Source organism: Neoarius graeffei, chromosome 4 (assembly GCF_027579695.1).
Source record: "Neoarius graeffei isolate fNeoGra1 chromosome 4, fNeoGra1.pri, whole genome shotgun sequence".
Classification (NCBI taxonomy): domain Eukaryota; kingdom Metazoa; phylum Chordata; class Actinopteri; order Siluriformes; family Ariidae; genus Neoarius; species Neoarius graeffei.
The window spans coordinates 929,136-944,939 of NC_083572.1; the positions used below are offsets into that span (position 1 = coordinate 929,136).

The window sequence follows — 15,804 nt, forward strand, 5'->3', positions numbered from 1 at the left end:
ATGGAAGGTCAGCTACTGAAATCTCATCTCATCATCTCTAGCCGCTTTATCCTGTTCTACAGTGTCGCAGGCGAGCTGGATCCTATCCCAGCTGACTACGGGTGAAAGGCGGGGTTCACCCTGGACAAGTCGCCAGGTCATCACAGGGCTGACACATAGACACAGACAACCATTCACACTCACATTCACACCTACGCTCAATTTAGAGTCACCAGTTAACCTAACCTGCATGTCTTTGGACTGTGGGGGAAACCGGAGCACCCGGAGGAAACCCACGCGGACACGGGGAGAACATGCAAACTCCACACAGAAAGGCCCTTGCTGGCCACGGGGCTCGAACCCAGGACCTTCTTGCTGTGAGGCGACAGCACTAACCACTACACCACCGTGCCGCCCGCTACTGAAATCACAATCATTATTAGGCTTAATCACATGAAAATAGATTGGCTATATTTTTCCTTTTTCAGCAAAAATCATAAATTGTCAGATACATTCAGTATAAAAACCAACAACCCCTGGGTGTTATTTATTGTCTCTGTGTAAATGTAAAGTAGTAACACGGAACAGAACTCTAATATGTGGGAAATCCCAGTTCTCGGAAAATCCACTCAGCTGTGACGTCATATTTGTAATTATCGAGAACTCGGTACATTTGATCAGTTCACCATTTACACATTTATTATACTGTGTCCGAATATAAAATAGGCAGTTTTTTATCATCAGTTCGGCGGAACTCTTTACACTCCCGAGGACCGGTTACTCCCGGATAAAATATTCCGCTGTGCGCGTCACCGCGATTATCACCGAGCACGCGCTTTTGATTGTGTGTGACGCAACCACGCGCGTTTTTCTAAACCCCGCCCATCTAGAAACCCAAGCGCTGTGGTAAATGCAAGTGCGAGCGCGCGCGCGCCCGTGTGAAATTCAGGAGAGTTCTGAGGTTCCGCAGCTCCGCGTAAACAAACTCTCTATCCGCCATTCATCTGTAATTTCCTGAGGAGAAACCCGGCCCGGGTTGATTTAGTTTTGTGTGCGGAGTGTAAACTCTCTATCCGCCATTCATCTGTAATTTCCTGAGGAGAAACCCGGCCCGGGTTGATTTAGTTTTGTGTGCGGAGTGTAAACTCTCCTCAGAAACAGCTATCCGGCATTTTATCTTTAATTTCCTGAGGAGAAACCCGTCCCGGTTTGACGGAGCTTTGTGTGCCGACTGAGCGGAGGATTCGCAGAGCCGATGGCCGCCTTTTAATCTCCTTCATCACCGCTGCTCGAGTCACTTCTGACTGGAAAGCGATGGGAAAATGGCAGCTAACTCTGGTAATCTTTAAATTATTTATTCCAAGCTATTCCAAATTATTTATTAAGCTAATTCTTCTTCCTACTCCTTTTCAAACATGTTAAGTTAATATTGTTCCATTGTTTTAATTGAATTAAGTGTTTTTATTTGTTCTTTTGTTTTTTGTGTTTATTTTTCTTCTCCTCTGTTTTGTGCTACTTTGATATGTTTGAGATAAAGCCTTCACTCATTCAGCAGCCTCGTGTAGACATTTTACTCTCACTGTTCTCTCACTCATTCTGCTTCAGAAGGCGCGCGAGGGATGGGATTCAAGTCCATAAGAGTCGAATCTCGAAATGTGAGTCGACTCCGAAGCTTAATGAAGTAACACTGCCTTAAGTATTTCTTTAGTATTAACAGTTTAACTACAAATAAAACGTGAAGAGGGATTTTTAAACTGATCGTTTAAATACTTGCATATGAAGTGAGAAAATGTGAAGATTCCTGTCATTCACACTGTAGATCGGGCTCGCGGAGTCGACTCTCAAATCTCTGCAGTGATTCGGCTGTGTTCCCTGTGCTCTTCTGTTCGCTACGTATGGCATGAAATCTGAGTTTTGGATCGTATGTATGCACTATATGTAGTGTTCCTTTTGGGGTCGGTATCAAAACCATGCACTTGTTTGGTGTTTTGCATGTTTATGCATTAGTTTGCGTTCCTGGGTTTAATTCAGCAGTGTGAGTCTCTCACTAATTGTTTTTATTAAAATAATTGTATAGACAACTTTAAAATGCACTGCAATATACATGATGTGAGAAATATTAACAAAACCACACACTCCTATCGATCACTGGACACTTTTTAAAGTTATTTGCTCTGTGCTTGGGAATCCCGTTTGCACCTGTTTGACGGGTGTGTGTGCTTTTTCTCTTCCTGAATGCCTAAGCAGGGCTGGTAGCTGCAGTTTCAGCTGAGTGTGTTCTCTGTATAATCACTATATTTAACACTATTTGTTTTCAGTTTGTGATCCATTATTTATTTCATGTTACACTACAGCACAGCTGATGAGTTCTGGACTCTGATTGGTCAGAAAGTGTTGATTAATTTTCCAGAACAGCAGTTCTGACAATAGTGCAGATTTATATTTATTATATTCTAATATGTGATCGTTTCTATAGTAACAGCTCATTCACAGGGACATGTATACCTGATGCTCCACAGGTTTGTGCTGGTGTTCAATTACGATATTCCTCGACACGTAACACAAATATTATCATTAGCACGTCATACTCTTTTCTGTTTGTGTGTTTTATAGGTGTGTATAAAATTAATCTTGTTGTGTTCCTCTATAAATCTTTGTGTTGTTTCTGTGTCACAGTTGGGCAATAATTGTGTCCTTGCACAAGAAATGAAATCTCTTTGCTGCTTCAGTGCTTGTCGGTGTGACTGCAGAATTCAGTTTCTGCAGAACCGTGGTGGGAATGATCCGCAACAAAACCAACTAATGTGTGTGTTGAGAAACACCCAATAAGTTACTGTGTTGAGATTTGTGTTGTGTGTCCTTGTCATGGTGTGTCTCATTTGCTGTGTGTGTGTGAGAGAGCGAGAGAGAGAGAGAGACCTCCAGCAGTCTGACTGAACACTCCGTTATTAAACACACACAGGGTTCTGGTTTGGTTCTGGCTGAGTAACACCACCAATAACCCACAGGAATTTATCAATTCATTCTAAGAGGAAGTTGAACAACAACTTCCTCCAGCTAAATAATGACAAAACTGAGGTTATCATTTTTGGTCCTCCCAAATCTAGATCCTCAGCGGCTGACAAGCTTGCCCATCTCTCTCCATACATTAAGTCATATGCTAAAAACCTAGGTGTCACTCTTGATTCAGAACTCTGCTTTAAAAAGCAGATTAGTACTGTTATTAAGAATGGCTTCTTCCAGTTGAGAATGATTTCCCGTCTCAAACTTTCTTTATCCTTTGAAGACCTAGAAAAAGTCATTCATGCCTTTATTACATCCCGGCTAGATTATTGCAATTCCCTCTATCTTGGTCTCCCCCAGTCTCAATTAATGCGTTTACAGTTGGTGCAAAATGCAGCTGCTAGACTGCTGACAGGTACCAAGAAGAGAGCACATTACCTCTGTCCTGGCTTCTTTACACTGGCTTCCCATTAGTTTTAGGATCCAATTTAAAGTCCTACTAATAGTCTACAAGGCACTGCATGGTAAAGCCCCTACTTACATCTCCGATCTCCTGAAACCACCCCCTGCACCTAGGTCCCTTAGATCTGCTGATAAAGGTCTCCTCCATGTGGCCCGGACTCGCCTCAAACAGAAAGGTGATAGGGCATTTGCAGTAGCTGCTTCAAGTCTGTGGAACTGTTTGCCCCCAGACATTAGATTCGCCCCCTCCATCTCCTCTTTTAAATCCAGGCTCAAAACTCACCTCTACTCACTGGCTTTTGCATCGTCTTAGCTGCCCATTCCCTAGTTCTTCTTGTAGTGGGTGCTATTCAATGTTGTTGTTCATTTGTTTGTGTAATTCTGGCCTCTTTGTCTATCTGGTAATCTCGGTGTTTGTAATGTGTTTTTGTTGCCGCTATTAATGCATCTTTTCTTTTGTGTTTGTGCATTTTACTTCTGATTTCCTAGCTACCCTATGTACAGCACTTTGGTCAGTGAAAACTATTTTAAATGTGCTTTATAAATTAAATTTACTTACTTATCAACACTCGCGCCACAGAATAAACACCACAGATATGAGAGGAGGAGAACACTGAGTCAGAGACACTCATTAACAAGTGTTTCCAGGCAAAACAAACCTTGTTTGGTAGCACTTATGATGAATATGAAGGAAGATATTGCAAAAAAAAAAAATCGGTCCCCTATGGGTCCATGTGGCTTATAAATAAAATAGTTTTCTGATCCCATGTCCATACAGTAATAAATCAACAGAGTGGAGAAGTTTTTATCAATTAGATTTAAAAGTGGGCATGGTCAAAACCATTTCCTTTGCGAACCAAGGTAATGGTTTCTTGGTAAACGAACCAAGAAACCATCCAATGACAGCATAGTGTATGCAAATGAGGCAGGTAGTGATCCAATCAGCATGTTTGTGGGAGGAGTCTTTCTGAGGCAGCGCTCCTGCAGTCTGAGCTCAGAGCTTTCTTTTTACCTTTTTGGTCACTGTGACCTTGACTGGATGACCCTCAAAATGTTGGAGGTTCGATTTGAGGTCAATGTCCATCTATCCTGAAAGTTTCATGAAGGTTGATCTAGCTGTTTTCCTGTAATATCGTTTACAAAACAAACGAAGAAACCCAACCAAAAACAATACCTGGCCCTCTGGTGGACCCCGTCCCGGGCGAGGTAATAAAGTAAAACTAACGTCTTTTTCTGCTTTAGTTATGTGTTTATCTCCCCAGCAGATGAAACAAGCTCGACACAGATTTCTCACTGTGGAATTTGTATTGTTGCCTCGTCACCTGTCTGTCTGTGAACCGAGCTAAACTAATGTCCTCACAGACCTGCCTCCGTCTGTTCCTGTTTTCTTTCTTCCCCCCTTTCTTGTCTGTCTTCCTTCATGCTTTTCTCCCCTTTCTCCTTCTATCTTCTTCCTTATTTCTACTAAGAAATTGATGAAAAGCATGTTATAAAAATTTGTGTGTAATCGTTAATATAGAGACGTTTTCTTTAAGTAGGCATTTAACATGTATATGTTGAGTCTTCAGTGTGAGTGTGTCAAAGTCTTCAGGAGAGAGTGTGTTACTCAGGAGCTGAGTTTTTTTGGATCTGATCTTGCTGAGGTTCAGTGTTAAACCTTTGAGTTAAAACGTGACTGCTGAGGCCTGGGTCATTTGTTCTGATGACAGAATTGTTTGTAAAGATATGGTTACTATGGAAACATTAAAATGCACATTGTGTGTTTTATTCCTTTGCGGTAGAGAGCAATTTAGAGTGCAGTCCTATAATGCTACTCTGTGTGTGTGTGTGTGTGTGTGTGCATGTGCGCGCAGAACCCAGTGCAGGAATGGGGGGAGGAGGTGGAGGATGGTGTGGTGTACAGTGTGACCCTCCACAGGGAGCCGGTGTGTCCCTCACCCTCAGATTTGGTGGGCGTGGCCGGTGTTCAGTACCGTACGCTGAAGGTGCGCAGGGTGAAGGCAGCCATGTTGGAGCACCTCATCTCCGAGCTGGTGAAGCCTGAGTGTGAGGAACCCGACTATGCCAGAATCTTCCTCTCCACCTACAGAGCCTTCACCTGCACCAACACACTCATTGAGATGCTGTTTCAAAGGTCAGTCTCTCTCTCTCTCTCTCTCTCTCTCTCTCTCACTCTCTCTCACACACACACACACACACACACACACACACACACACACACACACACACACACCAGTCATATAGTGTTTAGTATTTAGAATTTACTCTAAGCTGTTTTTGCTGTATATTTTGTCAGAATGTCCATTTGTTTGTTGAAAAGCAGTTATTATAGCAACGCTGTCAACACCTAAACAGATACCCTGAACATTTTTTTTTTTCTTAAATTTCAGTTTGGCATGAACATTACATCATGAGTGTTCCTGAAAACCCTGAACACTTTGATAGTGAGCTACGATATAGATCTCATGATAAATTATACTGATTACTTTATCATTCAGAGCTTTGTGCTGTAGAAAAGCGTGCGCGCGCACGCACGTACGTGAGAGAAAGAAAGAAAACATGCCTGTGGGTGTTGAAGTCAGAACCTTGTCATTACTGTAATTATGCACGTCCCAGGAATAACGATGCAGTTTATTCTTAATTTCCCTGAGGGAACCCACCCAAAGGGATCAATAAAGTTTTATCTAATCTATTGCTTTAATATGATTTTATTACTTTAAGTTTATAGTGTAATTAAGTGATAAAATACTGTGGGTGTGTCTGTGTGGGTGTGTGTGAGCTATAATTAGATGTAAAGATGTCAGAATGTAGATGAGTGTGACGCTGTGAGAAAGAAAACAACAACAAGCACAGAGAGAAGCAAAGAGAACCAGTCCTGTGTGCGTCATTGTGTAGATCAGCTCACATTCCTGTTTTGTTTTTTTTCTAGGGAAGACAAAATCATCAACTTAGACAATAGTGTATGTGTGAGGAGGTGAGTCTCCTCTCTTTCTCGCTCTTCCCCCAACACACACAATCTTTTTTTTCTCTCTCTTTACACACATCATCTGATAAAACACCTCTCTCTCGCTCTCTCTCTCTCTGCAGTTCTCTCCCAGCGTTGGTGAAGTTGTGGTTGGAGGAGTTCTCTGAGGACCTGAAAGACTCTCCTCTCCATTCCTCACTCCGTCTGCTCTCGCTCCATCTGCGCCATCGCCTGTGTTTCAGACGCCTTGCTCAGCACGCCGGCACACTCTTACACGCCTTTCAGGAGGAAGGTATACACGCGTATATACACACACACACACGTATACACACACACACATTCACACGTGTTCTCTCTCGATATAGACAGGTTTACTGCGAACAGGTCAAACATCACTGACGTTTCTGGAGAAGAAACGGGTAGTGTCCTGAGCTGCTCCGCCCGGGACATCGCTGAGGAGCTCACCAGATTGGATGCTGTAAGTGTCAGTGTGTATCAGTTTTCTCATGAGTGCACATTAGTAAGGGGAAGTCGTCAAGGGCAGGTGGGTCACTTTAACCCAAAGAACCTCAGTGTGATTCTGACCCGTGCGTGTTCTCCGCAGGCCCTGTTTGTGCGTGTGGTTCCGTTCCACTGTCTCGGCTGTGTTTGGTCTCAGAGGGATAAGAAGGAGAACCGGAGCTTAGCACCCAGCGTGAGAGCCACCATCACCCAGTTTAACTCTGTCACTAGCCTGGTCATCACCTCGCTGCTCTGTCCGCCCGCAACTCCCAATTCTGCCTCCAGCTCTCTACAGTCACCCAGATCACCCAGACTACACCCTGGCTGGCACCACACAAGCCCTGCCCACCGTGCTCGCATCATTGAGAAGTGGGTTTCTGTGGCTCAGGTATGTGCACGTGTTTGTGTGCGTGTATGAAATTTATGTTCAACATGTTTGTGATGTGATTTATTCTGTGTGTGTGTGTGTGTAGGAGTGTCATCAGCTGAGGAACTTCTCATCTTTGCGTGCGATTCTCTCGGCTCTACAGTCCAACGCTGTGTATCGCCTCAAAAAGACTTGGGCTGCAGTCAGCAAGTACATTATACATACATACACACACACACACACACACACATTTTTCACCACTTCATGGAAATTTGCTTTTTACGTATTAATTGTGTGTGTGTGATTTCAGAGCGAGTCTGGGCAACTTTGATCAGCTTTGTGAGAGCTTCCCTGATGAAAACTGTGTTCTGGCCAGCAGAGAGATCCTGGAGGTGTGTGTGTTTGCTGCTCTGAGCTAATCAGAGCGCACAGTATTTAATTACCCAAGTGCACAATGATGGAGAACTGACTGAATAAACAGTGAGTGGTGCACTCAGCCTGTACACACCTGAGCTTATCTGTGCGCACGTGTGTGTGTGTGTGTGTGAGAGAGAGTCTGCTCAGAGTTACAGTATATTGGTGAATCAAAAGCCAGTAATTATGACTTCTATGCAAGTTTATAAAGTCTCCATATAAACTTTCTCTGCAAGGAGTTCCTATACAGACAGACAGAGAGACAGGCAGGCAGAGATATACATGTGTAGAGGCGTGTGTGGGGTTCAGGTCATGTTCCCAACGACACTGTAGCTGAAACACAGCTGTGACGTGTGAACTAGGGGATATAAACAGGGAGTTCACCATTTGGTCTTATCAGTGTGTGCCTAAGGACAAACATCAGATAGCTTACACACACACACGTTTTATAATCTGTGTTTAAGTGCCATATCAGGTGTAGTGTGTACCTGTGTGTGCAGGTAGACCAGGTGTGATCAGCTTAACGCATTATAGCTTCCTGTTCTCTAAATTGTTTTAGCTTCATACTGGAACCAACATCTTATCTCATCTCTAGCCGCTTTATCCTGTTCTACAGGGTCGCAGGCGAGCTGGATCCTATCCCAGCTGACTACGGGTGAAAGGGGGGGTTCACCCTGGACAAGTCACCAGGTCATCACAGGGCTGACACATAGACACAGACAACCATTCACACTCACATTCACACCTACGCTCAATTTAGAGTCACCAGTTAACCTAACCTGCATGTCTTTGGACTGTGGGGGAAACCGGAGCACCCGGAGGAAACCCACGCGGACACGGGGAGAACATGCAAACTCCACACAGAAAGGCCCTCACCGGCCCCGGGGCTCGAACCTGGACCTTCTTGCTGTGAGGCGACAGCGCTAACCACTACACCACCGTGCCACCATCTGGATCCAACAAAGCTAATTAATTATGAATAATCAGTGTATCATTATACACAGCCCCTGACTGTGTGTGTGTGTGGGGGTTTTTTTTTTTCTCAGGACAGTAATGAGCACACTGAGGAGAACCCCTCTACAACACTCAGATCTGTTAAACTCATTCCCACCTCCAAACACACGGTGAGCTCACACACAGATGTTAATAATGTCTTGGGTGTTTATAATCCCCACAGTGTTATTGTGGCAGAATCGCACTGAATGTCACTGTAACCTTTTGTCAGCAAGTCGGCAAGTCCTGAGGCTCTGTAAATAAAAAGCAGTGTGAAGGACATGTCACTAACACATGTTCCATTTGAGCTATTGGGAAAGTACCACTCTAAAATGGGAAGTGTGTGTGTGCACATGCAGAACTACAGTGGGGGGGAGGTACCGTACCTGGGGACGTACCTGACCGTCCTGACTATGTTGGACACAGCTCTACCTGACACACTGGAGGTGTGTATATATATACACACACACACACACACACACACCCTACCTGAGATTTACCTGTCTGTAGTAGTAATAACAATGTCTATGTTTCAGGGTGGACTAATTAACTTTGAAAAACGAAGACGAGTGAGTATAACTGTGTATACATGCACGCACGCGCACACAGCTGCTACCAACTGATTGGTGTAGTCTGTTAGTGACCGGAATATCTCTCTCTAAAAGCTGTTTCTCTTCTTCCTGTCTCTCTCTGCCTGTTTCTCTCTCAGGAGTTTGAGGTTCTGTCTCAGATCCGCCAGTTGCAGGTGTCGTGCTCTCTCTACTCTCTCCCAGCTCACCCCTGTGTCTCCTCCTGCCTCAACAGGTGTTCACCCCTGTCTGACCAACAGAGGTCAGTGTGTGTGTGTGTGAGAAAAAATTAGAATACCCTGAAAAAGTTCCTTTTTTTCATAACTTAATTCAAAAAGGTAAACTTTCATATATTCTATATTCATTACATGTGAAGTGAAATATTTAAAGCCTTTTTTGTTTTAATTTTGATGATTATGGCTTATAGCTCATGAAAATCAGAAATTCAGTATCTCAAATTATTAGAATATTCCCTAAGATCAATCAAAAAAAGGATTTACAATACAGAAATGTCCAACTTCTGAAAAGTATATTCATTTATACACTCAATACTTGGTTGGGGCTCCTTTACCATGAATTACTGTATCAATGCGGTGTGGCATGGAGGTGATCCGTCTGTGGCACTGCTGAGGTGTTACTGAAGCCCAGGTTGCTTTGATAGTGACCTTCAGCGTATCTGTATTTTTGGGTCGGGTGTTTCTCATCTTCCTCTTGACAATACCCCATAGATTCTCTATAGGGTTCAGGTCAGGCAAGTTGGCTGGCCAATCAAACACAGTAATATCATGGTCAGCAAACCATTTGGTAGTAGTTTTGGCACTGTGGGTAGGTGCTAAGTCCTGCTGGAAAAGGAAATCAGCATCTCCAAAAATATCTGTGAAGATACTCAGTCGTCCAGGTACATAGTAATCTGTGGTTGGTAGAAGAGAGCAACTGGACTTGCTTGAAAAGTCTTGAAGACGTTTCGCCTCTCATCCGAAAGGCTTCCTCAGTTCTGTCTGTCTAATAGGGAGTATCAAGTATTTATCCTCTCATGGATCATCATAGAATCCGAATCAGAATGCTGATGGCTGCATTGTAGGTGGCCGATGACACCCACCTCTGTTCAGTGATGGTCGTTCCAGGTTGACAAAAATGAACGATCCTCTCTGGCTAAGACTTGATACTCCCTATTAGACAGACAGACAACTGAGGATGCCTTTCGGATGAGAGGCGAAACGTCTTCAAGACTTTTCAAGCAAGTCCAGTTGCTCTCTTCTACCAACCACAGATTATATCTCCAAAAAGCTCGTCAGCAGATGGAAGCATGAAGTGCTCTAAAATCTCCTGGTAGATGGCTGTGTTGACTTTGGACTTGGTAAAATACAGTGGACCAACACCAGCAGATGACATGGCACCCCAAATCATCACAGACTGTGGAAACTTCACACTGGGCTTCAAACACCTTGGATTCTGTGCCTCTCCACTCTTCCTCCAGACTCTAGAACCGTGATTTCCAAATTAAATGCAAAATGTACTTTCATCTGAAAAGAGGACTTTGGACCACTGAGCAGCAGTCCATTTCTTTCTCTCCTTAGCCCAGATAAGACACTTCTGACATTGTCTCTGGCTCAGGAGCAGCTTGATATTAGGAATGCGAAAGTTGTATCCCCTTTCTTGAAGATGTCTGTTCGTGATGGGTCTTGATGCATTGACACCAGCCTCAGTCCACTCCTTGTGAAGCTCTCCCAAGTTCTTGAATCAACTTTTCTTGACAATCCTCAAGACTGCAGCCATCCCTGTTGCTTGCACACCTTTTCCAGCCACCCTTTTCAGCAACGACCTTTTGTGGCTTACCCTCCTTGTGGAGGGCATCAGTGATCATCTTCTGGACAACAGTCAAGTCAGCAGTCTTCCCCATGATTGTGGTTGTGTGTATTGAACTAGACCGAGAGATACACTGTGTTCATACTGTTTTACTCAAACTCGAAATGAAATATTCTAATATTTTGAGATGGGTTTTTGTTTTTGTACTGTATGCCATACTGATTAAAATAGAAAAATGCTTGAAACATTTTAGTTTGTGTAATGAGTCTATAATAACATTTTCACTTTCTTAAATAACTGATGGAAAATATTGAATTTTTTCACAATATTCTAATTTTTTGAGGTGTGTGTGTGTGTGTGTGTAGTTATGATCTGTCCAGACAGTTGGAGCCTCCGGTGGATTCGTGTCCTGGTTCACCGAGCTGGAGCCATCGACTTGTCAACAAGAAACTTGGCTTGTATGTCTCACTCATGCACCTTATCTACTCGTCTATCCATGCCTATACTCAGCACAGTGATGGTACTGACATGCAGTCGTGTGTGTGTGTGTATATACAGGTTGTTGAGCAGCAGTGACTACTCGAGGAAGAAAACACACCTGGATCAGATGAGTGTTTCCTCATCAGGCTCCAGTGGCTCTGAGATGGACGATTTCTCCTTTCCACTCCGCCCCAAATCCCAGGTAACCATGATCACACGATCAACTTCTGATCTCTTGATTGGTCAGATACAAGACAGACAGACATGTGTCTCCATGTTAGTGCTGTACAGTACACACATCATGCGATGCGTGATGTATATCGTCATGACGGTATAACTTTGGGAAATAAATGAGAATTACAGTATCAAATTATAGAATTTAACATGAGCTGTAAAATACTGTACACAGCCTTAGATTTATTTCTGACATTTAATTTCTCTTTTTTAAAATCAATAACATTTTCTACTGTTAAATAATAAACAGTAAATAATGAAACACTGCTACAGAACAGTGTTACACAGCCGCAAGCCTTCTGTTTAAGACTGAAAATCTCTGAATACTGATTTAAAGAATAAATATGAATAATTTATGTTTGTGTAAATTATTGTAAATGTTGAGCAGAATATTTGCAGGCACCTTACAATTCATTTAAATGACATTAATGTCCGCTATGGTAGTCATGGTAAACTCAGTCAGTCGTGACTCGGCTCTAAAATCTGTTCCTGACGGCACTAAAGACATTTACACCTGTGAAAGTTATACAGCTCCACGTTACCTGTTTATATATTCATTCATGAGTAATGCTGTTTATTAATGACCTCTTTGCTGTTTGTTGTGCCATTGTAAGTTTTTGTACTGGTGATAAATCTTGTCTCTGCGAGTGCTCCTGGCACCAACAAGGGGTGTGTCCACAATCAGTATAGGTGGGGTGAGAAGCAACCACCCAGATTTACTGCGCCTGCTCTGGGTCCAATTTTTACACAAAATTGATCAAAGTGTGGCTTTAAATTCAGAACCACACAGTGGGAGTCTGTGGCACCATGTGGTCCAATAGGTGTACAGTCTAACCTTTAATAATCATAAACATGGTGTGTGTGTGTGTGTGTGTGTGTGCGCACGCTGCAGTCTGGATCATGCCTGAACATCTCAGCGGACTCTGCTGGGTCGTGTCCTGATTCACACTGCACCTCTCCTGCGTCGTCCTCCTCTCAGTGTGACCTCTCCAGTCTGAGCTCTGATGCTGCGTCTCCATCCTTCCCCTCCCCCACCCAGGCTGTGTATAATAAACAGAGTGACAGCTGCATCATCAGAGTCAGTATGGAGCTCCACAGTGGAAACATCTACAAGAGCATCCTGGTACACCATCACTAGTGATGATTAAACTCCTTGTGGAACACAGCAGGTCAGGGTTTCAGTTGTGTAATGACGTGTTTTTGTGTGTGTGTGTGTGTGTGTGTAGATAAGCAGTCAGGAGAAGACGAGTCAGGTGATACAGAGAGCTCTGGAGAAACACAACGTGGAGAATATGAGCTGCAACGACTTCACACTCACACAGATCCTGCACTGTGATAAAGGTACACACACACACACACACACACACACACACACACACACACAGAGAGAGTATAATAACCCTGTGTGTGTTCCCCCTTCAGAACTGCTGATTCCAGATAAAGCGAATGTGTTCTACGCGATGTGTCCCTCAGACAGTTACGACTTTGTCCTGCGTCATCGCTGGAGGAGTCACAGCTTGAACTCTAGTCCCGCTGTCCTCCGCAGAGCTCACAAATAACCATGTGACCTGGAGGACTGGGTGTGTGAGTGAGCGCGAGAGAGACTTGTTAAGCTTCATGTGTTAAGATTATAAATTCACCAAGTTTTATTGGTCATGATGTTGAGTGACAGGTGTGTGTGTGCTGCTGCTGATTTTATTCTACTTCTCGTGTGTGTGTGTGTGTGTGTGTGTGTGTGTGTGTTTCAAAGCTAAAGACTTTATGAATACAGTATGTCTTGTGCTGTATACCTGATGATCAGCAGGTGTGTTAACGTGTACAGTACAGGTATTTATTTGATGCAGGTGTGAATTTTGTGTTATAATAATTATATTAATTATTTGGATCTTAATTTTAGTGTGTTAACTACGTGGATTTTATTTATTTTGATGTCCGTTACAGCGCCCTGATCTGCTTTTATTATCGCTGTTCAGTTTGTCAGGTTTTACGGGAATCTGAACTTTTTTCCTTTAATGTAAAAATCATCTGAAGCTGCAGTAACTCGTGTGGAAAAATTAATTTAAAATAAATTTTTTCTTTTTTTGTGGGGCAGGCAGCAGTGTTGTGTAAATTTAGAAAGTTTCTCATTAATTGTTTAAAGAACACAAAACGCAGCACTGCTGTTCCACACAGAACCGATTGATTAAACACTAATATTTCATTATTCACTGAAAAATCAGAGATAAAATAAATACCAAACTGCAGTCATCGGTGTTAAATTATTTCCTCAATATTTGTTTTTTTCTGAGTGTGTGTGTAGATCTGATTCAGTGCATGTCTAAAACGGTGTATAGTACAGATATTTTATGTATATATGATTTATGTACAGGAATAATTATAATACAGAGCTAATCTAAAGGGGGGGGGGGTTACTGTTCTCAAACTGTTTGTCTTGGTACAGTTTTAATTGAAATAATTCTCATCAATAAATGTTTTCCAGTTAATTACAAAGCTTGTGTGTGTAAATGTTATTAGTAAACATCTTTCGAAACAAATGTCACCAATGGGGTTTACAGTTTCAGTCACTGCATATATAATTAATTATTAAATAAATAATGCAAATTAAAATCACTTAGTTTATTTTAAATGTTTTTGATCCACACACTGAGCTGTTTCTCTTTACAGAACGTGTAAATAACGTGTCAAGAGTCCTGGAGCTGGGCGGCACGGTGGTGTAGCGGTTATCACTGTCACCTCACAGCAAGAAGGTCCTGGGTTCGAGCCCAGCAGCCAGCGAGGGCCCTTCTGTGAGGAGTTTGCATGTTCTCCAATTATCCTGGATGTCTTTGGACTGTGGGGGAAACCGGAGCACCCGGAGGAGTTAGGATACTTGGTGGCTCTAAATTGACCGTGTGTGAATGGTCATGTGTCGCCCTGTAATGATCTGGCAACTTGTCCAGGGTGAACCCCGACTCTCGCCATAGTCAGCTGGGATAGGATCCAGCCCGCCTGCAACTCTGTAGAACAGGATAAGCAGCTACAGACAGGGGTGGAGCACCAAATTCTGGGCCCTATGCACAAGCAATGGCCAGCCCCCCCCCCAAAAAAAAGCTCAGCAGTTAACAATGCTGAAAGTATCCAACAACAAGGGCGCAGTACCAGTCCAGTCCGTTATGTAGCCACACATTAATCTAACAACTCTTAAATGAATAAAAAACCCTAATCACACAGTACTTCACTGAATCTTTATTTGCAGAATGATTAAAAGTTGTAACAGTAAATGCCACCATATTCATTTGCATCATAAACTATGTGGCATTGTATTTTTCTTGTGGCTGTGACAAAAAAATGTAAACTTTTAGTCTCTGATTCTCATTAGGCTATAGCCAAACATAGGCTTCAGTAAAACACAGAGCATGACTTTAGTGTTGCTTAACACATTACAGTACAAATAGCTAAAATTATGTGCTTTCATTTTAAACTAAAGGCTCACCTTGTCTCAAATCCCCAGTATCGGAGGATGAGGGGTCTGTTGCTGCACCCCCTCTGTGACAGTCTCTGAAACTGAGTGCCATGCGCTTCACAAGTTAGCTTTGCTACTAATTTGACAGCCTACCCTTATGAACCTATGACATTGAGACTAAATTAGGCTATTAGCCTAATTATGTTATGGCCCAATAATAAATATTAATTTAATTTTCGATTAGTATACTATTGCAGTGCAAACAAAAAAGGCATCATCTCATCTCATTATCTCTAGCCGCTTTATCCTGTTCTACAGGGTCGCAGGCGAGCTGGATCCTATCCCAGCTGACTACAGGCGAAAGGCGGGGTTCACCCTGGACAAGTCGCCAGGTCATCACAGGGCTGACACATAGACACAGACAACCATTCACACTCACATTCACACCTACGCTCAATTTAGAGTCACCAGTTAACCTAACCTGCATGTCTTTGGACTGTGGGGGAAACTGGAGCACCCGGAGGAAACCCACGCGGACACGGGGAGAACATGCAAACTCCACACAGAAAGCAGGGATGTGATTGGCCAA

The 15,804-nt window shown here is 43.0% G+C and overlaps 1 protein-coding gene across 3 annotated transcripts; it reads left to right on the forward strand.

Annotated features, from left to right (window-relative positions):
* Positions 1–887: 887 nt before the first annotated feature.
* rgl3a (ral guanine nucleotide dissociation stimulator-like 3a) lies at positions 888–14,263 on the forward strand. Of its 3 annotated transcripts, XM_060918536.1 has the most exons (18): positions 888–1,317; positions 1,585–1,634; positions 5,298–5,578; positions 6,374–6,418; positions 6,532–6,701; positions 6,775–6,887; positions 7,014–7,298; positions 7,384–7,487; positions 7,588–7,669; positions 8,738–8,815; positions 9,044–9,130; positions 9,221–9,253; positions 9,394–9,515; positions 11,425–11,517; positions 11,618–11,741; positions 12,666–12,896; positions 13,000–13,114; positions 13,196–14,263. In XM_060918536.1, exons 1-18 carry the CDS (start codon positions 1,302–1,304, stop codon positions 13,330–13,332), a joined length of 2,166 nt encoding a protein of 721 aa, XP_060774519.1. In that variant the 5' UTR covers positions 888–1,301; the 3' UTR covers positions 13,333–14,263. The 3 variants fall into 3 exon arrangements, with proteins under 3 accessions (XP_060774519.1, XP_060774521.1, XP_060774520.1); XM_060918538.1 differs by lacking the exon at positions 6,374–6,418; XM_060918537.1 differs by lacking the exon at positions 1,585–1,634.
* The last annotated feature ends 1,541 nt before the right edge of the window (positions 14,264–15,804 follow it).

What these genes read in the sequence shown, in the direction of transcription:
- rgl3a (XM_060918536.1), top strand. An exon ending in AGTGGGTTTCTGTGGCTCAG is followed by an intron (nt 7,299 to 7,383) that starts GTATGTGCACGT and finishes GTGTGTGTGTAG; the next exon opens with GAGTGTCATCAGCTGAGGAA. An exon ending in CCAGCAGAGAGATCCTGGAG is followed by an intron (nt 7,670 to 8,737) that starts GTGTGTGTGTTT and finishes TTTTTTTCTCAG; the next exon opens with GACAGTAATGAGCACACTGA.